Source organism: Cervus elaphus, chromosome 20 (assembly GCF_910594005.1).
Source record: "Cervus elaphus chromosome 20, mCerEla1.1, whole genome shotgun sequence".
Taxonomy (NCBI): domain Eukaryota; kingdom Metazoa; phylum Chordata; class Mammalia; order Artiodactyla; family Cervidae; genus Cervus; species Cervus elaphus.
The window spans coordinates 67,358,078-67,382,423 of NC_057834.1; the positions used below are offsets into that span (position 1 = coordinate 67,358,078).

Consider the following 24,346-nt stretch of genomic DNA (forward strand, 5'->3'; position numbering starts at 1 on the left):
TATCTTTCCTTGCTATTCTTTGGAACTCTGCATTCAAATGGGTATATCTTTCCTTCTCCTTTGCTTTTCGCTTCCCTTCTTTTCTCAGCTATTTGTAAGGCCTCCTCAGACAACCATTTTGTCTTTTTGCATTTCTTTTTCTTGGGATGGTCTTGATCACTGCCTCCTGTACAATGTCATGAACCTCCGTCCATAGTTCTTCAGTCACTCTGTCTATCAGATCTAATCCCTTGAATCTATTTGTCACTTCCACTGTATAGTCACAAGATTTAGGTCATACCTGCAAAATGGAAATATAAGTATTAATATAATCTTATTCTTACAAATAAGAAATTTCAAGAGTAGAAGCTTAACCTGCCAACATTACATAAACAATACATAAACAATACGTGGAGATCCAAGATTCAAACCTAGATCTTTCTTCTCCAAATTATGCTCTTAATTTCTACACATATTGAAGAAATAGTGGAAAAAACATCTGACGCATCCTTAACATCAACACAAGTGCTAGAATAGGCCCTGAAAGTTCCCAAAGGCAGAGGAAACTTTCACCCTTTGAAATCCCAATACCTTATCTTCTTTGATGGTATATAATTGGGTTTCCCAGGTAGTTCAGTGGTAAAGAATCTGCCTGCCAATGAAAGAGATGCAAGAAACATGGGTTCAATCACTGAGTCAGGAAGATCCCCTGGAGGAGGATATGGCAACCCATTCCAGTATTCTTGCCTGAAAGATTTCATGAACAGAGGTGTCTAGCAGCTCACAGTCACTGGGTTGCAGAGTCGGATAGGACGGAGCACAGCATAGCATGGTGGTTGCTGAGAAAACATTTGTTTAACGAACAAATGAAAAAATAACTACGAAGAGATACAAGGAGAAGTTGCAGCATCAGGAGATTTTTTCTGAATAAGAAGAAATCGAGAGGTTAAATGTCTGCCCCAAAGCAGACATCTATTCTAATCAAAATTGAGCCCAGATCATCTAACTCTGTTCTCTCCCATGCTACCAAAACTGCAGGAAGGTGGCACACAGACAGAGGTGACACTTGTCGTTTATTTAGATGACAACACCGTGAACTCAGGTGTTGCTCCATATTTACTCTAAAGCTCCAGTTTGCTACTGTATGCACTGGGGGGCAATATGTAGTGATGAGAGCATGAACTGTCAGTGAGGTGTGAGCAGGTTCAGATTTAGGCTCTGCCCTTTATCAGCTGGGCTTCCCTTGTGGCTCAGCTGGTAAAGAATCTGCCTGCAATGCAGGAGACCTGGTTTTGATCCCTGGTTTGGGAAGATCCCCTGGAGAAGGGAAAGGCTACCCACTCCAGTATTCTGGCCTGGAAAATTCCAAGGAAGCAAAAAAGCTCAGTATGATCACTTATAAAATAGACATGTTGCTCCCAATCCCTAGGACTGTGAGGACTGGATGTGAAAACCTGTAAAAAGAGCTTAGCTCAGGGTCTAATGCACAGTTCAAAAGGACTGGCTATTATTTTGTATCATCAGATGTATCTGCTTCCTAGGACTGCTGTAGCAAAGCACCCCAAACTAGGTAACTTAAAACAATAGAAATGTATTACCTCACAGGTCAGGAGGCTACAACTCCAAAATCAAGGTGTTGGCAATCCATGCTTTCTCTAATGGATCTAGGGGACAATCCTTCCTTCCCTCTTCTAGCATCTGATGTTTGATGGCAAGTCTTTGGCATTCCTTGAAGAATGCATTACTCATTATTGGCCTGAGGGCTCCAGTCACATGGCCATCTTCTCCTTGGGTGTCTTTACATCATCTTCCGTCTGCACATGTCTGTCTCTGTGTCCAGATTTCCCCTTTTTATAAGGATACCAGTCATACTGGGCTAGACCCCACTCTAAAGCCCTATATGCAAAACAGAAAAAGAGACACATATGTACAGAACAGACTTTTAGACTCTGTGGGAGAAGGTAAGGGTGGGATGTTCAGAGAGAACAGCATTGAAACAAGTATACCATCAAGGGTGAAACAGATCACCAGCCCAGGTTGGATGCACGAGACAAGTGCTCAGGGCTGGTGCACTGGCAAGACCCAGAGGGATGGGATGGGGAGGGAGGTGGGAAGGGGGATCAGGATGGGGAACACATGTAAATCCATAGCTGATTCATGTCAATGTATGGCAAAAACCACTACAGTAGTGTAAAGTAATTAGCCTCCAACTAATAAAAATAAATGGGAAAAAAAATACTCAATTTGATCAGGGAAAAAAAAAAAAAGACCTCATCTTACCTTGACTACTTCTGGAAAGATGTTACTTCTAAATAAGATACTGGGGACTAGGACACCAACATATCGTTTTGAGGAGACAAAATTCTACCTTTAATACCAGGCATCTGTTTTTAATACTGCTCCTTTGTTTGAAACCTTTGAGGGTTTGTTGTTGCTGCTGCTGTTATAATTTTATTTATTTTTGGCTGTGCTGTCTTTGCTGCCGTGCAGCCTCTTTTTCTAGCTGTGGCAAGTGGGAGCTACTCTTCTCTGCAGTGCATGGGCTTCTCATTGAGATGGCTTCTTTTCTTGTGCAGCACAGGCTCTCGGCATCTGGGTTTCAGTAGTTGAAGCATGTGGGCTCCATGGTTGTGGCTCTCGGGCCCTAGAGCCCTGCCTCATTAGCTGTGATGCATGGGCTTAGTTGTTCTGCAGCATGTGAGATCTCAAACCAAGGATCAAAGCCAGTGTCCCTTGCATTGCAAGGCAGATTCTTAACTAGACCATCAGGGAAGCCCAAATACTTTTCTTTAAAGGAGCCATGTGACTTCAAATCTCCCAACCCAGAAAAGCTGTACAGAAAGCACTTTTCTGAGAACTGTCTCTTGTGCGTCCTACTTTTCTTTACCTAGCTTCCCAGCCATCTCCTGACAGCCTCAATTGAGAGTTGCCTCTTGGGTCTGGTTTAGATGTCACTCCTGGTCTAATTAGGGAGTCACTTGCTGACCTGCGGCTTCTGTCCCCAGTGGGCCCTGAGTTCTGTTCTTGCACAAGTATCTGCCTTTGGTGCTAAGATTGCCTTCCCTGGAGATCGACCTTGTCCTCATTTTACCTTCATTCACCTTCTATTGACATAGATGATGGTAGTAACATATTTACTGAAAGCTCTAATGAGCTAGGAGTTATATCAAACACCCTACAGGCATTGCCTCATTTAATCCCCACAACAGTCATATGTAGTTAACAGATGAGGAAACTAAGATCCGGAAGGGAGGTTAAATTGCCCAAATTGCACTGCTAGGAAAAGACAAAATTAGAATATAAGCCTAATTGTGTTTACTATCAACAATTGGTTCTTAACTATATAACCTGTGCTCTAAAGGAGCACATAGTAGCAAATAAGACCACAAAAGCAGTAACTATAGGAAGTAAAATGGGTAGAATAAGAGGTAAATGTAAAAAACTGTGTGAACACCTGTCAACAGTTTTAATCCCCATGGGGGTTATCAGAGAAGGCAGCTGAAGGATTTTCACTCAACAAGCATATGTGGAAGTGAGCATCATGGGCAGAGACTTGTAAAAGAAGAGGGATAAGGAAGAACTTTAAGCATACAGAAGTCTGCAGTCTTAAAGATGGTAGAGGGGTGGAGAGCAGACAGAGAGGAGATGGCATCAAAGATTCTTAAGGAAGGAAATGACATTATTTGTTCACATGTTGGGAGGAGATATGAGAGGCACACCCTGAGACGTAGGGCATGTCTGTTGATGAAACAGACAGGAAACCATGAGGCTTGAACTAAGATGGTGGCTGAGAAGTGGACGAGAGAGAGGACTTCAGAGAGAGCGGGTCTAATCTGTTGCACTTGAAACTGACTTAATGTGTGCATGAGACAGTAAAGAATGAAATCACTTCCGAGGTTCTAGTGGTGTACCAGATGGACGCAAAGCATTGCTTTTCACTGGAATAGGGAATGAGAAGGGAAAATCAGGTGTGGAGAAGGTGACACGCAATCATGATTTTACTTCTGAATTTGTTGACTGTGAAGGACTCTAAGTTATGCAACTGAAGAAATTTCAAAACCGGAAAAAGAAGTACAGATATAGGACCAAAGAGGTTAAATATGTATCTGGTATCCCTAACTTGAATTAAAATGTCAGTATGAGTTCATGGTGTATTTTCTCTAAAAGAAAAAAAAAAAAAAGCTCTATCCATTGAAAAGACCTAGAAACCGTGACCAAAGTGGTGGCAAGAGAGCAACCCTTACTGATCGATCAGGTTTGGTTTGTAAACATCATTTTCCCCTATTCAGAATCAAAGTATTTTGGAAAAACAGCTCACTCCAGGTCTGGGGCAAAACACATATAAGACAATTCTGGTACATCTTACCATAACAGAGGCAAGGAAACCACATCCCAAAAAGACACAGGAAACCAATGTGAAGACACTCTCTGGCCAAGAATAGGGTAGATGGAATATAAATAAGAATAACAATCTAATGGCTTTAAACACTTCAAATACTTTTAAATCTATAAGTTTGTAATTATATATAAATAAATATAAACATAAACTTTTTTGAGTGTTTGAAACGTTTCATAATAATACTGCAAAAATATCAGGCAGTTAGTATAATACCAACCACATAAACTTCTTATTTTTTATTATCACATCCTGAAAGTAGTTAACCCCTTTTATAACTCATTTTATTCATGCTTTCATGTTAAGAAGTTTACTTTCCATTGATACAAACTTGCTGATTCATGGGAAAGTGTTGAATTATCTTATTCCTCTTGGATCCCCAATTTTTAAAAGGGAACAAATGAAAATTGATAATTAATAAACTTGTTTTTCTCAGGTTCAGTTCACATGAAGAAAATCATTGCAACATAATGATCTTATATGTAATCAATCTTACCATGGACCACATTGCTTTTCCTTTTTGTATTTAATACAAAACAGCTTTACTCCACATTTTGAAATGTTTTCATCTTTCTCATAAAAAGGCGGAGGTGCATAATACATTACTGATTTTCACTGGCAAGTGCTAGACCATGTGAAAAACCTCATGGGGTTAATTTTCTGCTTTTCATTTTTCCCATGCTATGCTGATTGGATGTATCCCATGACTTAGCTCAGCCTCAAAATATGGCACTGGATCAATCAGCAGATTTGGCACAACTTTAGTTGCTCTGATATAGGATTCATCAAAAAGGAGTCATATTCATAAGCTATTTTAACTGATAAAAAGAGAAAAATAAAAGTGTTTTGTGTCCTTGTTATTTTTTCCCAAGGGGAAAGGGAAGAAGAGGAGCTAGTGGGATAAAAAGTCAAAGGAGTGGGGGCCATGTTTCTTGGAGGCAGGAATCTTAAGGTTTGCCTTTCAACTTCAAGATTAAGCTTTCTTCTCACAGGGGTATGGGTTTCCAAATTAGGATGCCCAGGTCCCTTCATATATATATATATATATATATATATAGTCTTCTAAACTTCTGCTTTTTTTCAATTGGGTTACTGTGTTCTATTTTAGTACACTTCTCACTTACTCTATAAAGAGAGACTGATAGCAGAACTAAATTAAAGAGGAAACGGTGCCTATTTTCAGATAAAGTGAGAACCATCAGCCTTCTTGAAAACATTATGTTTTGATTGATAAGACTTTCTTACTGGCTCTTTTCTTTCAACTTCCTCTTGGTAGAGGACCTCATAAACCTTTTTCTGTTTTCCATCAGTTTCAGTGGGAAAAGATGGTTTCACGGAGGGTGATCCTATGTCTCATCTCGTCTTCTCACTCTTTTCAGTTCCTTTCAAAATCAAACACGAGTCCTTCCCCTCTGGCTCCTTTATTCACTCACACCTCTGTTGGTTCTCAGTCACCAATGTGTGCGCTGATTCTTCCTTTCACGGGAAAACAGAACAGAACAAAAAAGTCTTTACCTTGCACAGCCACTCTTCTATTCCCCTCACATTACTGATTCTCAAACTAAGCAGACCCAGTGCCTTTGTGTCCTTACCGCTTTCTGAAACTTGGCTTACTCTTTGACTATCTCACGTAGAATAAAATTGTACAGGTGATCGGGTACCTAATCACCACATTCAGTGGCTCAGGCTCTGTTTTCATGCCCCATGCCTGCTTGGCAGATTTGATTTGTATTCCTCATATATCCTTTGTGAACTCTCCCTCCAAGATCTGCCTGACACTGGAAAAATCCTTGATATTTGTCAAACATTTTCAACCATTACTTCTCTGCTAGACTAGCTGCTCTATTTTTCTCCACACTTATACTTTTCTTTCTAAAACATTCCAGAATATTGGGGCTATAGGAGGCTAATACATTCTTGAGTCTACTGCATAATTTTGAAGCAAGTGAAAAATTGGACACAGGTGATTAGCATTTGGTTATTAACTGTTTCTATAGATCCATGGTCCAAAAAGGGATGGAATGTTCTTTGTTTCTCCACCTAGCCCAAGCTCAGAGATTGAGGGAATCTATTTAAGGAAACCAATTGGCTTTGTAGGGCAGACATACATACCCAGAATAGTTGCCTCCCACAGAAAGGGGGAAATGAATCTCCAGATTTTTAAGCCTTTAAGTCGATAAGATTTATCCAGTGGAGAATGTGAAGCAGTGATTGTCACTGCACTCCCAGTCAGATAAATCACTGCTCCCTCTTGGGCAGAAATGAGTAATGCACATCTTGAGTATTACTCTAAGGCAGGTTTCTCCATAAGGAAATGCAGAACTATGCATATACACACAAGGTGGGACATTCTTTATTCTTAGGTTAGTCATAATTTTTAGGTAGATAATTCTGTGTCTCTGAGTTTAACGTATACAAGGCAAAAACTTTACTATGCAAAACCTATTCATCCCATGATCTTCTCCATCATGGTCAATGGCACTACCACTCCCAGTTATCCAGACAAAAATCTTCAGCATCATCTTTAATTCATTGCTCTCCTTTCTTCCTAGTGGTTTTTCTCTTAATATGTCTCTGCCACTTATCCTTTCTCTTCAATTTGTACTTATACCACTTTTTTCTACTCTGCATTTATCACCCATGCATTCAATAACTATGTATTGAGTATATATCAGCTAGGTACTTTTTTAAGCAGTGGAGATATAAAAGAAAGGTAAACCGTTGATTCAGACTTCATGAGGCTAGGAAAAGCACACAAAGAGCTAGCAAATAGTAACTTTAACAAATAGATAATCTTAACGTGTTGTTGTTTTAGCCACCAAGTTGTGTCCGACTCTTTCGGGACCCCATGGACTGTAACTTGCCAGGCTCCTCTGTCCATGGGATTTCCCAGACAAGAATACTGGAGTGGGTTGCCATTTCCTTCTCCAGGGCATCTTTCTTACCCAGGGGTCAAACCTGTGTCTCCTGCATTGGCAAGCAGATTTACTGCTGAGCCCCCAGAGAAGGCCAATCTTAACACAGACAATTACAACGTCTAAAGGTGCTTGGTGCTATGTGAGCCTTTAATAGGAGGATTAGGAAAATGGGAGATCGTGTTTCGGAGAAATGACCTTCAAATTGAGATAGAAAGCATGAGCAGGAGTTAATTAGCAAAGAGGGCAGAGAGGAGCATTGCTGGCAGCATTCTCTATGTGCAAAAGCCTTACAATTGGAGGGAGCACGGTGAGTGAAAGCTGCAAGAAGTCAAGACAAATTTAAAGGGAATATAGTAGAGAGTAGGAGATCTGCAGAAATAGGTAGGGGTCATGCCACATAGGGCTCCATACACCATGTTAAGGTATATTTTCTCTATTTTGTTATCAAAGAAAGTCACTGAAGTATTTTAACAGCAGGATGGCATGATTAGCATTGAATTTTGAAAAGATCATTCTTGCATTTTTGGATAACTGCCTTTGCTTCCCAGCTGCTCAGCTGAGTGTCTCCCATCCCATATAATTCATTTGTGAATTACATACAAGCCAATGTCCAGATAGTCCTCACAATGTGCTGTGTGAACTTATCTGTTTCCTAACCAGTCTGTTTAGATGAAGTGGAAGTGGAGGTGTTAGTCACTCAATCATGTCTGACTCTTTGTGAACACATAGCCCATCTGGCTCCTCGGTCCAAGGGATTCTCCAGGTAAAAATACTAGAGCAGGTTGCCATTTCCTTCTCCAGGGAATCTTCCCAACCCAGGGCCTCGTGTATTACAGGCAGATTCTTTACCAACTGAGCCACCAGGGAAATGACTCCCCATTAATTTTAGGGCTTCTCAGGGGGTGCTAGTGGTAAAGAATCTGCCTGCCAATGCAGGAGACATGAGAGACATGGGTTCGATTCCTGGGTTGGAGAGATTCCCTGGAGAAGGAAATGGCAACCCAGTCCAGTATTCTTACCTGGAAAATCCCATGGACAGCGGAGCCTGGTGGGCTACAAAGAGTCAGACACAACTGAGCATCTGAGAACGCAGCACATTATTTGCAGGAAAAACTCAAACTATTAGAATCTGTTTTGCTAGGGCTTGCTACAATCTGGGTTTAGCCTCCTAGCTAAAATCCTTTCCCATTTCTCCCCAACACTAACCGTCTACTTTAAGTCAACCTTCCACCTGCCTCGGAAACATGATAGCCCCACTCCTACCCTCCATTTCTTTGTTCAAAACTTCAAGCTTTCTAAGTTCCTGCCAAAATTTTTCCTCTGATTAAAATCCAACTATAGTTCCACTCAGGTCCTACCTACTCTGTGAAATGACTGCCGAGTACTGCAGACCACAGCGTGGGCTAAACTGATAGTATTTGTGATAGAGTTAAATAAGAATGGGGTTACATAAGTAGATTTCCTTTGTGGGACACGCCTTACTCCCTATTTTAGGCACATTGTCTTGGCTTACTGTATCAATTTAGACCTAAATTATGGCCTTATCAGTGACATCATTGTATTTTGTTTGTTTCATCTTTATGAATGTGATATGTTTCTCAATAAAGTCTTAGAGAAAAAGGGATAATAAAATAATCTGGGCCTAATGATTATTCTAATAAAACATTTTCAGCATTATTAAAAAGCATTTAATGAGTATTTTCATTTGTGGCATGATAAACTGTTTTTCATAATTTACTCAAATGTGCTGGAGATTTGAATCCTTTCATTTTGTCATGTTATAAATAATATGATTAAACTCCATTTTATTAAGTTTCAGTTATTTTCTTAGGATGTTCACCATATTCTTACCAGGATGGGATTTCATAATTGATAGATATACCATTTATTATTCAAGATTTAAAAAATAGTATGGTGTTGTTTTGATTTGAATATTGTAACTAATGAGATTTGAGATTTGTCTCTCTGTCATCTGGAGGAGTGGGTATTGGGGAAATTACTGCAAAAAGTATTGTGTTAGTTGGTCAGTCGTGTGTGACCCTTGGCGACCTCACAGACAATAGCTCTCTACGCTCCTCTGTCCATGGAATTCTCTAGGCAAGAATGGATAGATATTTCATTCTCTAGGATCTTCCCGACTCAGGGATCAAACCCAGGTCTCCCAAATTGCAGGCAGATTCTTTGCCATCTGAGCCACCAGGGAAGCCAGGTGCAATCAAACCACAATAGCTAGAAGACTGCCTGATATGAGTTTAGATTCTTTTATTTATTCTACAAATATCCATGGAGTGCCAGCCATGTATCAGGCATTGGCACTATGCTCTATGTCAGACTGGCCATAAATTGGTGGTCCCCAAATTTTGCTCATATTGGAATCATTGGGGGATTATTTAAAAAACAAAATAAGACAAACTACTACTGCCTGTTTTCCAGACAGTTTTCAGAACTCCTAACACTCTGATTCATTAGTATGATGTATGACCTGGCCAGCAAGACTTTCTAGGGATTAAAATGTGCAGCAAATTTGGGGAACCCTGTTAGCATAAAGAAAGATGGAGTTCCAGAATATCATCAGGGGTGCAAGTGCTCTGAAGTGTACAAACAAGACACACACACACACACACACACACACACACACACAATGTTTTGAGTTTGCATGTACTAGGTTGCCATAGACAGTGGCTTTAAACAGTCTTGCTTGAATGAGTTCAAAGAATAAGACTAAGCATTGGGCAGAACAAGGCACTGATGATGAACCAAATAGCTATTTACTATATCACGTCTGAATCTTAGCTTTCCTTTGAGAAGCCTGGGAGCATCAGAAGCATCAGAAGTGTCATCCTCACTATCAGTGAATCATTTGGATGAAGAGGACCTTTGCCTAGAAAGTCACTGTTAAAATAGAACTGAAGCCTTTAACCAGGATGCCTGGTAGAAGACATTAGTGTAACGCTGTAAATGTACTTAATCTTCTGATAGATCTGAATTATGTAATTTTAAAAGTGTCTATTTCCTTGTTTTTTCCTCTAAAATGCTCATTATAGAGTCTCTCTCTCCTAGCAAATATATGTAAAGTCTGTGCAAAGGTTTTATCCAGCTCCTTTTGATTTAGTTATCAGAACACACAACATCTGCTAAAACTGAAGCCCACAGTCTCAGAAATTTTTCTTTCACTGCACTCCGAGCCTGCACATCATTAGTACAATTCAGATGGAAATCCTGTAGAGATGCAATATTGCTAACAGACTGCACTTTCCCAGAAAATCTGACCTCCCAAATTTGATTTATTTAACATATTTGCATTTTAATGGATTTTTCCTGAAATGGTAATCTCATCAAGATGGTCTGCTGTGGTTTTTTTGAGTAATTCACAATTTTCAACTCATTTATATGTACTTATTAATGTGCAATATGAATATTTGCACAGTGCACAGGCACATATGGATTATGTCCACCAGAAACACACATTTAAAAATTTCAAGGGCTGAGCATTTGGTACTTTGATTACCTTATGGATGTTCCTCCTCTAGTTTAATATACCCCCTGAGTCAGTCTTCCAGTTTTAAGGTTAATAATAACTAACATTTCTATGCACAGCACAACATTTACACTCAGTTGTGTCAGACTCTTTGTGACCCCATGGACTATACAGTTCATGGAATTCTCCAGGCCAGAATACTGGAGTGGGTAGCTGTTTCCTTCTCCAGGGGATCTTCCCAACCGAGGGACTGAACCCAGGTCTCCCGCATTGCATGCAGATTCTTTACCAGCTGAGCCACCAGGAAAGCCCAACACTTCTATGGTAACCTACAACTTATGGTACACACTTTTCTCATATATTAACTCACTTAACAACATGTCTGATGTCTTGGGAAAGCTCAATAACCTTTTGAAGCTATAAAAGATCCATGTAAAGGGCTAGTCTCTCCCTCCCTAGCCTCTGTTTTCAAGGATGCAAGTTGCTAAATCAATCCTGACTAAGTAAGCTGTTACACTTAGGGATGGCATGTGGACAAGGGATGGCAGGAGAGGCCAGACGATGACTACCTGATTTGACCAGATTAAATTCTGGCATCCTGTCCTTCCACCAGCCCCACCTGCTTCCAAACTCCATTTTCTAGGTTCAGTATGCACTAATGTGTTTTTTCCAAACGTCTCTTTCCTAGTTCTCTAGTTCTACAAGAGAACTGGTATGCTTTTCCCTAATCATTGGGACAGGGTGCCTATTTCTGCCAGCTGCTCCCATGAGAAGGAGGTCTGGCAGAAGAACCCTATCTATTTTCTTCTCAGATATTGAATGGTATGTTTACATTAATACACTGAATTCTTCTCTGAAATGTTCACAATATTCGTTAAGAGATAGACATATATTCCAAAAGACGGCTGCAGGTACATATTAGTCTTCATTATTCCTAAGGGTCAAGTTTTATCATCTTTCAAATACAGGTAAGTCATAATTTACAACTTTCTGTATGGGATTAAAAATTCTCATAAAACATGTCATTCTAAGTGTAAGAATAAAACTATAAAGTTTTCAAGTTTTATTAGTATAGTGATGTCTTTTCCATAATTTTTCCACACTTCAAATATTTCCTTTTTTTAATTGATGTTTTGAGTACAGTTCTATGAATTATAACCCATGTATATTTCAGATAATTGTCACAACCATTGGAATGCAGAACAGCTCCATCACCCAAAGAACTCCCTTGTGCTATTTCTTTAAAATCACACAACACAGCCACTCCTAGCCTGTGGTAAGCATTGATCTGTACTCTATCACTGTAGATGTGTCATTTCATAACGACATAAAGGTGGAATTGTATAGTATATAACCTTTTGAAACAACTTCTTTCACTCAGCATAAGGCCTTTGAGATTCCTCCAAGCTACGGAGTTTTATTCCTTTTCACTGTTGAATAGTATTCCTTAATATGGACACACCACAGCTTATTCTATTCAAGTATATATTTAATACATTTACATTAAATACTAATGATATTTGTGGAATTGGTACAACATGTTAAAAATTGTCAATATGATGCCCTAGAAATTTCTTAGCAACCAGCCAGATCTAGATTTAGACATCAGTACTGCTATCATTAATCATGGATCAGGAGGAAACTCTCTGAAATTCAGTTTTGGCAGAGTGGGAGGTAATGATACTTACAGAGTTTTAGATATACCTAAAAAAAAATTAGTGGGATTCCAAGGTGGCACTAGTGGTAAAGTACTTGCCTGCCAATACAGGAGACTTAGGAGATTTGGGTTCAGTCCCTGGGTTGGGAAGATCCCCTGGAGAAGGGCATGGCAACCCACTCCAGTGTTCTTGCCTGGAGAATCCCATGGACAGAGGAGCCTGGCATGCTACACATCCATAGGGTCACAAAGAGTTGCACATGAATGAAATAACTTCGCGACAAAGGTCCATCTAGTCAGCGCTATGGTTTTTCCAGGAGTCATGTATGAACGTGAGAGTTTGACCATAAAGAAAGCTGAGCGCCAAAGAATTGATGCTTTTGAACTATGGTGTTGGAGAAAACTCTTGAGAGTCCCTTGGACTGCAAGGAGATCAAACCAGTCAATCCTAAAGGAGATCAGTCCTGAATATTCATTGGAAGGACTGATGCTGAAGCTGAAACTCCAATACTTTGGCCACCTGATTTGAAGAACTAACTCATTAGAAAAGACCCTGATGCTGGGAAAGATTGAAGGCAGGAAAAGAAGGGGACAATAGAGGATGAGATGGTTGGATGGCATCACCGATTCAATGGACATGAGTTTGAGCAAGCTCCGGGAGTTGGTGATGGACAGGGAAGCCTGGTGTGCTGCAGTCCATGGGGTTGCAGAGTCAGACACTGCTGAGAGACTGAACTGAAGTAACCTAGCACAAATACAATTAAAACATGTGAAATGTCTGGCACATAGTAAATAGTCAAGTGTCTGTATTACCTTCCATCTGCCACTAAGTTAAGGTAGTATAGTATATATTTTTAGTAATTTTCATCTTCCTGATTTTCAGGTGTGGAAATTCATACTACTGATTTATATAATCTTTTATGAGCAGATGGGAGGTAATCTATTCTTACTATGCTTGGTACAGATCTTTGCAGAGAACTTCTAAATATGTCTCCAAACAAATGCAAACCACTAGTTTGCATGCTTTTCTAATACAAGGTGATTTTACAGAATAATTTTCTAGAGACCAAGCATCTAGTAAACTTGTTTTGAGCAGTACCAGCAGAACTGGTGGAGAAGGCAATGGCACCCCACTCCAGTACTCTTGCCTGCAAAATCCCACGGACGGAGGAGCCTGGTAGGCTGCAGTCCATGGGGTCACGAAGAGTCGGATACGACTGAGTGGCTTCACTTTCACTTTTCACTTTCCTGCATTGGAGAAGGACATGGCAACCCACTCGAGTGTTCTTGCCTGGAGAATCCCAAGGAAAGAGGAGCCTGGTGGGCTGCCTTCTATGGGGTCACACAGAGTCAGACACGACTGAAGCGACTTAGCAGCAGCAGCAGCAGCAGAACTGGGGGTCCATGTAAACTGATGATGATTTATAACAGATGCGTATATTATCAGCTCCTTGAAAAGTAGTCATAGCCAGCTGGAGAGAAGGAGGCAATATGTAAATACAAAGGAGGTTTGAATGATTTGGACAGCAGTGGTAAAACCCTCTGATGAAGCTGATTTCTAAGCATTCTTATCTCACTTGATACTGGACTCGACTACCTGTCAGTAATTGATGTATTGCAATTCCTGGAGCACAGCATCTGGCTTCCTCACCAATATGAGCAAGAGGAAGCAATTAAATTTCTGACCCAAAGGTAAAAATTACGTATGCTTAGCCCAGACTCCACGTATTTTATTCATTTTATACATCTGGCCGCACAACTGAGTAAGACTGTCCTTCAGGTACCAACATTTATCGTCTGAAAATTAGGCTGAGGTGGGTTTTAGAGCAGTTGTTTTGCCAAGTAAATTGTTAAAGTTATGTGCCATTGACTCAATGTTAACTCATACTTTCTGACTTTTACAATGAGGTAGTAAAAATTTACTTGATCTCAAACAATTTTAAAGACTTCATCTAGAAATCTATCAGATTGGGAGGCTCAGACATCATTAAAAAGTGAGTAAATATAACTTATTTTTCTTAACATAACAATTTATGAAATAATCACCTGGACATCTCAGCAATCAAGCAGATTTGTACTGACCTTGTATAGGCTGATCCATTTGAAGTTGCCAGTAATCAAACTATTTCTCACCTGTTGTTGTTATTGTTGAGGCACTGTCATATCTGACTCTTTGTGAGCTGATGAACTGCGTCAGGCCAGGCTTCCCTGTCCTTCACTATCTCCAGAGTTTGCTCAAACTCATGTCCATTGAGTCGATGATACCATCCAACCATCACATCCTCTTCCACCCCCTTCTCCTCGTGCCCTCAAATGGCTATTTTATATGGTGCAACCTAATGAAACACTTTTATACTGAATTGGGAGAGAGTGGAATGCTCTCGTGGACTGAATAACGTCCTCTCATATAGTTAAGCTACTCATACATTGTTACGCTCTAACCTCCAGTGTGACCATTGATGATAGGGCCTCTAAAAGGGAGACAACAAAGGTTAAATGAGGTCATAAGGCTGGGACCCTAATCTGCTGGGATTGGTGTCTTTGTGAGAAGAGGAAGAGCTACCTGTCCATGCAAGCACAGAGTAAAGGCCACATGAAGGCATGGTTAGAAGGCACAGTCAGCAATCCAGAAAGAGAGGTTTCACCAAGAAAAAAAAGAGGAGGGGTGGGGAGCCTGATGGGACCTTGATCTTGAACTTTCAGCCTCCAGAACTGTAAAAACAAAAATTTCTATTGTTTAAGCCACCCAGTCTATGGTATTTTGCTATGGCCACCTAAGCAGACTGATATAGGTGTGAGTCCCCAGCTCTCCTGAAACTTTCATTTCTGGTTTGGTTCAATAGCTAAGGTGGATCATCCAAAGTTAAAAGGATGTGGGGCATCTACTCTCTGAGCCTATGGTCTCATTTCCAGGTCCACTAAACACTGAAATGAGAACTCTGTGGCACTGCAGAGCCACTTTCGTTTTATGCTGCTGTAGAATTACAAACAAGTATCTTAATTAGTGAAAATATGATCTACTTAAACTAGACTCCACATAGACTAGGACCCTCACTACGTGGTAGTATTCTATATACTACTTTTTGAAAGACTGATGCTGTCATACCTCTTCAGTAAATGGAGTGGAGGGAGAACTGTTTTAGCATATAGTAGTCACTCAATAAATAGTATTGCGGTTTCAAATAAATAAAAATATATTTGGGGGCATTTTTTAAACAAAATGTCCAGAGTTTATCCTACTATCAGCAGTTACAAAAATTAATCTTCTACATCTTGAACCACCACACTAATGAACAGTGATAACTGAACTCAAAATAATGACCCTTATGTCAGATCATCAAAGAAAAATGTAGTATATTCAGCATAATTTGATTATTAATTTAACAGTTCTGACAAAAAAAGGTAGAGGGTTTCTATTAATAAAAGCAGTAGTTTCCCAGGATATCCTATTTAAGAGCCTTTTTGAAGTTAATTACGATTTTACTATTCATGTTCTTCTATTTTTATTGGAGATCTGTATGAGCCAAAAGAAGTATTAAAGCAAAATATCAGTAAGTGGAAAACAAAGTAAAATGTTTTATCTTTATCAATTACATTAAATTAAAGACACCATTATACACTGAAACGTTGATTATAGTAATGAAATATGATTAATCATACTCAACAGCATAGAGTGCTAATCACAAGAGTAAACACAACGATATGCACAGTGATGTTTCTTTTCCAAACGTTTCCTCCACTTTCTTTCAAAGTGATACAATCCACAAGCACTTATATTTTAATGAAAATTTTTCTGCTACTTACTATTTTCCAATTCAGTAATTAAGACATTATGTCTTTACTTGTCCAAAAAATTACTTTCCATGCTTATAGTTGTAAATTTGTAGATGGAGAAAAGCCCAGTCATTTACTAATCCATTCAAGAAAGATGAAATTTAGGCCAGAAATTCATCATGCCAGAAGCCTTTATGCTCTCACCAAAACAGCATTTTGAAAATCCTCTGATATTAAGCTCATAGTTGACCCTGAACAGAAGGAACCATTTTGAGTGTCTAGCTTCTGTTACATCTTTGTTTCAACCACTACGTAGTGCATTGAAGGACAAGCGAACAAATGCTGATTAGCATTCACAAGCTGTATCCTTGACAAAAGACCCACAGCTTGTCATAAGCATAGTTTTTCCCACATGCTCCATATCGCTGCTAAAGAAACTGTTTCTCAAAGTGTTAGCAGGATTTGTGATTTTGTTTAGTAGGATGGTTCTCATTTATCATAGCACACATAATGACTTTCAGGTGTCTTCAAGTAACATGAAGTTACAAAGATAGTTCAGCAGAATTTCTTGCAGGCACATTTCCAAATGGATCAATAAAAGTTTTGCTGACCCAGCAGTGGCAGGATTAATTATACCAGAAGAGTAACAATATCCATAATGATCATTTATAGTCATGAATGGCCAAGGTTCTATACCATATCTTGGTGAAGCAGGCAACATTATCCCCACTTTAGGACACCACAGAAATTAAAATGACTTGGCCAAGGTCCCTCAATTATGAATCTACAGAGTAAAGATATAAACTCAGTTCTGTAGAGTTCTGGGTCCTCGGGCTTATCCATCATACTTAACTGCCACACTTCTATGTTCTTATCCTTAATAATTGTTTAAAGATATTCTTAGGGAACTTGAATATTTTGAAACTTTCCTTGATGTTATGGATCCATGGAGATATATGTAACAAATTTTTTATCATTAAAACATGTGGTCAACAATTCAATATTCAGATATAGCAACAGACCAGGCAGCAATTAATCTGAGTTTCTGTGGTTTGAAACAGTGCTGGGGAGAAGATCCAGGACCCAGTCAGATTAGGTATCCTCTTCTCCTAATTAGAATGTTTTCAAATGCAGATTTGTCCAGTGCTTTAATATTTATTAAGCATTTTATAAATATAAGCCATTTGATGGCTTTGTAAAGATTCATTAACCCATTTTGCAGATGAGCAAACTGAGATTCAGAGAGGCTAAATGACTGTCATGGGCATACAGTTTAAGTATTAGCCACATGTCCTAAATAACTTTCATTGACTTAATAATTTAAATTTTAAATATAGGATAATAACATAATAATTTTAAATAACAGCATGTTGGTTTTTTTTTTTTTTCCCAGCCTTAATATTTAATAATTTTTTTGTGCTTTAACTTGGCCCATCAATTTCATACCTTTCCCTTCAGTGAAATATAATTAGGTTTTCTAATAAAACATGTGCTTCATTGGTGTCAACTCTTTTGAAAGTGAAAACTTAAAACACTGTACATATAGACTAGAACAGCTGTAACACAGCACAGAGTGAGGCACTTTCAAGATTTCTTAGTGGTCCTAGTTGAAGATAAGTATCACTTCTCCTGGTCAAAAGCATCCAACCTTTGAAATAAACATCCTATTACAGCTGGAACCTCAAAGACAGACATACAAATTACTATTCTAGCTGGTTTCTCTTCCTGTTTTCTTGAGAAAGAAGCTACCTCCTAAATCAAGCACTGAAAATCTTTCTGTGAGGATGCAGTATGCTATGATGCCAAAAATGAAAATGCCATAGGTATAATCCCGAATGTTCTTAGCTCTCTTTAGGTTGACTTTGAGGATGTCGTCTCTTTGAGTTTATATGACTGGGTTTAAGCACAACATTTCTTGAGTTAACCAGTCCTACACTGTATTTCTTATTCAAGCTTCAGGGGTGTTCTCTATATCAAACTCTCCTGAAGTTAGTAAACTGGTGCACTTGTTCATTTTCTAGATCCACGTCAATAAAGATCTGTTAAGATACTGTCTTTTGCCGTTCAGTAAGTATTAGAAAGAATTACCAGATGCCCTTACTTATTCTGAATGCAGTTGTCTGGCCTAAAATATGCCTTTTTCCAAACCTATTCCCATGAGGTCTTCTACTAATATATATGTTAATATTCAAAGTTCCTCACTAGTGCAAAGTCATGTGACTTGTCACATGTGCGAATCTCCTTAAACACCTTTAGCACAGGTTAAGCATTGTGAACACAAATTTTTGAAGTTTTTAAAAGAAGGACTCTTTTTTTTGAGAGTTTCCCTAATTTATGTAAAGCCTTCTGAATTCTTCATACCTCATCATCTCAGCTATGCATTGACATTGTAATGTTATTTATCTCTGGTTGTACATGGAGTGAGAAAACGTCAGGAAAATGCCTGGGTTTACCTCTGAGTTACCTTAAACACAAGGAAAACAATGTTTGTAATTCTGCATCTTCTTTGGTCTTTGGAAATGCTCAGGCATCTCTGCCAAAAACATTCTGTCTATCCCAAACTCCCTAACTTCCCCTTTTCCCTTTTCCCCATCCTTTCTCCCAAGAACCATAAGTCTGTTCTCTAAGTCTTAGTTTAAGACGGACATGTACACACTGCTATATTTAAAATGGAATAAGAACCTACTATAGCACATGGAACTCTGCTCAATGTTATGTGACAGCCAGGATGGCAGGGGAGTTTGGGGGAGAATGTGGTGGTTTAGTCGCTTAAGTTGTGTCCGCCTCTTGCGATCACACAGACTGTAGCCCACCAGTCTCCTCTGTCCATGGGATTTTCCAGGCAGGAATACTGGAGTGGTCTGCAATCTCTTCTCCAGGGAATCTTCATGACCCAGGGATTTAACCTGGGTCCCCTGCACTGCAGGCAGATTCTTTACCAACAGAACTACCAGGGAAGAATCCTTTTGGGGGAGAATGGTTACATGCATAAGTATGGCTGAGTCCCTTTGCTGTCCACCTGAAATGTCCACAACATTGTTAATCGGCTATACTCCAATGCAAAATAATAAGTTGAAAAAAAAAAAAGAAATAGCTGTGATATAAACCTAACAATAAATAAAATCTAGTAATAAGTAAAGCTGGGTCCTAACTTTAAACAAACATTCTGTCTATAAATGAATGAGGTCCAAATCCTTGAACTTGAGCAGGGAATCTCACTCTTGACTCTCGATATGCATAGATTCGATGTACAGAACCCACTTGGTCATAATATTGAGGAGCCAGGTCCATTTCCTATTCCCCTCTGTTAGGCACCTGAGGTTCTAAAACTTAAGAAGAATACATTCACTCATCTAGCTACCCACAAATACTCAGCACTTGACTTCCCAAGGACTACTTAAATGGTCTTTTCACTTGCTGCCAATCTAAAGACCACCTCCACCCTGACTTTCTGTATGTCTGTCTTCTATCTATAGAAGAAAAGTTACAAACCATATAGACAAGGACTGTATCTTCCTATGCCAGTCTAGCACCTTACTAGTTCCTACTAGAGCATGAATATTGCGGTGAATGGATGAGAGGTACTGGAATTGATAAATAATTCCCCCAAGATCTGTCCCAGTATTTACCATGGTTTTATAGGTGAGGAAACATGGTGGGATGGAGCGGTTGTTAAGTCACGCACAAACAAATACAATATGAATCACTGGAAGTTGGAAAAGAAGAGAGCTCTAAATACCACACTTTTGACCTATATTATCCAATTTGGTGGGAGCAAAGATGGGGAGAATTTTGTTTTTCATTAAGAAAGACTGACTGCTATAATACATTTGAAAGCACAATAATAGACCCAGGAATTAAATTAAGAATTTGGTCAAGATTCCAAAAGATTAAATATGCATAGTGCTGTTTTTAATCTAGAAACAGATAGTTAAATTAATAATTGAGGCAGGGTTCCAAAAGATTCTTTGAAATTGAAAATACATATTTTGGAAAAGAATTAGCTTAAATGATTCATAAGAAAATAAAATGAAGAAACATCCTAAATAAGTACTTCTTTGGGCCAGGCACTTTACATATTCTCATTTAATTGTCAAAATAAGCCCAGAGGTGAGACAAATCAGTTCATTTTGTCTCTAAGAAACCTCAGGCTCAGGAAAGGAGAGGAACCAGTGCCAGGGCACACTGCTCACGCTCTTTCATCCACCTCACACCATTTCTATGTGTAACCAATTTGCTCAAATATTCATAGAAATTTTATGTTGGTATCTTTAGAACATATTAACTTTGAATTTCAGCACTGGATGGTAAGTCAACCACGAATCAGTCAGCAACACCAGTTTGACCATCTAGCATGAACAAACGACGGGGATACTGAGAATTCTGAAGGAAAATAATATCTCATTCTTGAGATGGATACCATCTGAAACAGAAGATGGAATGTTCACAGATCTACAGAAAAACAAGATATTCCTACAGAAATATGGATACACCCAGAATCATGTTGCAAGCAATAAAATGAGAAGGAAGTGACTGGTGATGGGTATTAGAGTGGCCTGGGTTAAGGCTGCTAGAAACATGTATGATTAGGGTATATTTTATAGAATTTAAACACAATGTGCCGGATATAATAAGCATCAATAATCCTCATATCAACCTTGTAAAGTAAGTACCAGTATCATCTCAATTTTAGCAGTGATGAAACTAAGGCAGGAAGAAGTCCAGCATGTTGCCCAGGTTCCCCAAACTGGTTAAGTGGTAGAATGACTTGAACTCAGGCAGGACCTGAGTTGGTGCTATTATGTTGCCCTGTGTTGCAAAGAAGTATACAGGCTACGTTTATCTAGGGAGATAAAGATGGTGATTCTCTAACCTTGACAACAATTTCATATGTGAAAACACTTCCCTGTTGTTTAAGCTTAGAGGGGTAAGGTCCTTAATTTATTCAGATTAAATACCTTTGTGAATGGTACAATGTACCCTTCCCTGCTCACGATGAGATGAGGCCAGAGCAGTGAACAGCACTGCTTGTTATGCATAGTACTAGGCACATGTGCAAGCATGCTAAGCCGCTTCAGTTGTGTTCAACTCTTTGCGACCCACCAGACAACAGCCCACCCGGCTCCTGTGTCCACCGGATTCCCCAGACAAGAACACTGGCATGGGCTGCCATGCCCTCCTCCAGGTGATCTTCCCGACCCCGTGTCTCTGAAGTACAGTCTCCTCTCTATTGGGAAGCCCACTAGTCACACAGTGCACCAGGACACTGTGTAAAAGGCATTACAATGCATTTTAAATTTGAATTTAAATTAACTTGTTAAAATGAAGGTTTTCATTAATTTGAATAAATTACCTACATTAGACTCTCCTTAATCCAAAGTTACATTTAAAATCTACCTTTTAGAATTAGCACCATTCTTCAAAAAATTCTATTAAATAGGAAGGCTTGGGGGATTCCTATTTAGAACCAGATTTGCAGTTCAGACACTCTTACAGTCTTAGAATGATTTTCTAAACGTAGCACGAGACCATGCATCTCTGCAGTAATTACATTTTCACAATACGATATCTTTTTTGTCCATTTAGCAACAGTTTCCGCCCAGTGCCCAAAACTGTTTATTATACAGGTTGTTAAGTGTTGTTTATCTGGTAAGCACTAAGTAATCAGTTATTAAATGATGTCTAACAACGTAGAAGGTAAAATATTCTACATTAAATTCACACTGCCTTTATTATCTTATCCTAAACTATCATTTGCCAAATTTAAAAGGGCTTTTTCGCCTAAAAATGTTTCTTTACTGATGATAAAGGCCCACCTCTAAAATTCATCAAGCTACAACCAATTAAAATGAATATTCTAGAAATCTGCTAGATTGATTCCACGTTGTAATGAGAAGAGCAGGGCTCCGGGAGTATTTTCATCCCCTCGCCTGGCATTCAGGCTTCCTAGCTTCTCTCTGGAGGGGAAGGTAAGCAGTGTCAGGTTCCCCTAAGCTCCCCCACCCCCAGCCCCCTCAGTCTGCTGCCTCCTCTTGCAGACAGGGATACACATGGCGCACGGACGGGCTCTTCACATACATGCAGTTTCACTGCTACTTACATACCCACGCACACGCGTGCATGGCCAGTGTATTGGAGGGTTCTGTATGCCTGTGGTGTGAGCCCTCTTTGTCTCCCGATCCTTTCACTTGACCCCTGGGGAACTGCAGCAACACCGGGAACTCAGGGAATAGCGAGGTGAGGCAAACGGTCCGTTTTTCCTTCCCTAGTGGCTGCCACCGCTGGGTCCTAGGAATGTGCCTCGTCTCACAGGCATCTAATAAAGGGAAACTGAGATGATAAGCCAGAGGAGAATACGTGAGCGAGGAAGGGGCCGTTGTACAAGAGGATGCTTCCGGAACTCCGGAGCTCTGATTTCTGTTTTTACATACAAAGCCCTAGGAAACTGGAGGAGGAGGCAGAGAAACTCCGAATCTAAAATCCTCTGAGATGATGCCTCTCTCTGCGCCTAGAAGCCAGCGCTGGGCGTGTGTCCTGCGCGGGGTTAAGGAATCCCAGGGAGCGCCGGCTGAAAGTCGCTGCGCGGCAGCGGGACTTTGCGCTTCGCGGGGCTGCCCCCCGAAGACGCATCCACGCACCGTTTTCCCAGGCGTTGTGCGGGTTTCCTAAACCGTCCAGCTGCTGCCTCAGAAGGGAGTTTCTAGAAGCTCCTTCTCTGCTGCCTCCCCTCCCCCCGTTTTGGGTTTTTACCCCGGCGAGGAGCTTCTCCAGCTCCACTGCGTCTGCCCTCCGAGGGGTACAGGTGCCGCTGTCCCAGCCGCCGCCGCCGCCTGGTCCGCCCCTCCGCCGGGCGGGCCGGGGGCTTCGGTCCTGCGCGGCTGCATCGCGAACCGTCTCCTGCGTGGCCGCTGCCGGCCGCCCGGGACTCCCCGCCCTCCCGCGCGACCCCGCGCCCGGGCGGGCGGCGCTTGCGGCGGGCAGGGGGCGGGGAGGGGAGCGGGGGTTCGTCCGGGGGGTAGCCGCCGCCTCCGCAGCCTGCCGGCGCCTCGAAACCCGGACCTGCCTCCGCCTCTTCCTCCGGCAGCTCCATCCTGCCTCCCGCGCCTCGTCCTCCTGCCGCCCCCGCCGCCGCGCCCCCGGGTGGCTGCCTCGGCGGACCCGGGAGGGGGTCCGTCCGCCGCACGCTCGGCTCGGCCCGGCCCGGGGGGCGTGCATGCCCCTGCGGCCCGCGGCGCTCACCAGCAGCATGCTCTATTTCCAGATGGTGATCATGGCAGGGACGGTGATGCTGGCGTACTACTTCGAGTACACGGACACGTTCACCGTGAACGTGCAGGGCTTCTTCTGCCACGACAGCGCCTACCGCAAGCCCTACCCGGGCCCGGAGGACAGCAGCGCCGTGCCCCCCGTGCTCCTGTACTCTCTGGCCGCCGGGGTCCCCGTGCTCGTGGTAAGCCCGGGGGCAGCCGCCCTCGCCCCGACACCGTTTTTCCGCCCCTCGCCTTCTGGTTTGAGGCCCCGCCGAGGTCCGGGCGCCTCAGCCTCTGCCTTCTAAGTTCCTCCAAGTTGCCGGCAGCCCCTTCCCCAGAGGACAGTCTTTTAGGGCGCGTCGGGGGTGGGTGCGAAGGAAGCCCCCAGCTCTCCGCGGCTGCCGCCCCTGCCTCCCCGCACCCCGCGGTGGCTGCGCCGTGGGGTGTCACGAAGGGGGATGGGAGGGAAGGGGGTTGTAGGAGGTGATGGGTGGGAGTCGGGGCTGGGGAGGAGGTGAGTTAGCGGGTTGAATCTTGGGTTCATCTACTCTGTGGCCTTGCTCTGCTGGCCGCCGCCTCTCACCTAGCGACTGGAAGGCGAGCGGCCGCGGGCCGGCGAGAGGGAGACGGGGATCAATTGCTGGGTTGTGGAAGGGACTCCTGCTTCCACAGTCGGGGCGCATAGGACCGGTTTAGCTCCTGCTTTCTTTCTCGAAGGCAGAGCCAATGGCACTAAGCTGATCAAGGCACAAATCCCTAAAAAAGAATATGAGAACTCTTAAATGAAGAGGCTCCAGAAGCAGTGCCTGCTGAAAAGCGGGAGCTGTGCTTAAATTACAAGATTTATTTAAAGGCTGTTCCACTCCCTGGGCTGCTTAAGTCCTTTTCCCCTGG

The 24,346-nt window shown here is 41.4% G+C and overlaps 2 protein-coding genes across 7 annotated transcripts in view; one reads left to right on the forward strand and one right to left on the reverse strand.

Annotated features, from left to right (window-relative positions):
• Positions 1–229: 229 nt before the first annotated feature.
• On the reverse strand, positions 230–23,450 carry LOC122677866 (translation initiation factor IF-2-like). 3 transcript variants are annotated; one of them, XR_006335942.1, is made up of 3 exons: positions 22,953–23,450; positions 5,621–5,851; positions 230–280 (listed from the first exon to the last, which is right to left on the reverse strand). XR_006335942.1 is itself a non-coding variant. In XM_043878163.1 (2 exons), the coding sequence occupies exons 1-2, from the start codon at positions 23,448–23,450 to the stop codon at positions 275–277; spliced, it is 504 nt and encodes a 167-aa protein (XP_043734098.1). In that variant the 3' UTR covers positions 240–274. The 3 variants fall into 3 exon arrangements, 1 of the variants encoding a protein (XP_043734098.1); XR_006335941.1 differs by lacking the exon at positions 230–280 and adding an exon at positions 1,817–1,875; XM_043878163.1 differs by lacking the exon at positions 5,621–5,851 and having other exon boundaries at positions 240–280.
• The window catches only part of PLPPR5 (phospholipid phosphatase related 5), a 124,691-nt gene continuing 123,760 nt past the window's right edge, over positions 23,416–24,346 (forward strand). For all 4 annotated transcript variants that reach the window (XM_043878161.1, XM_043878162.1, XM_043878159.1 and 1 more), the window contains exon 1: positions 23,416–23,652. In XM_043878161.1, the coding sequence (XP_043734096.1) occupies positions 23,416–23,652 (237 nt within the window). The remainder of the gene's footprint in view (positions 23,653–24,346) is intronic.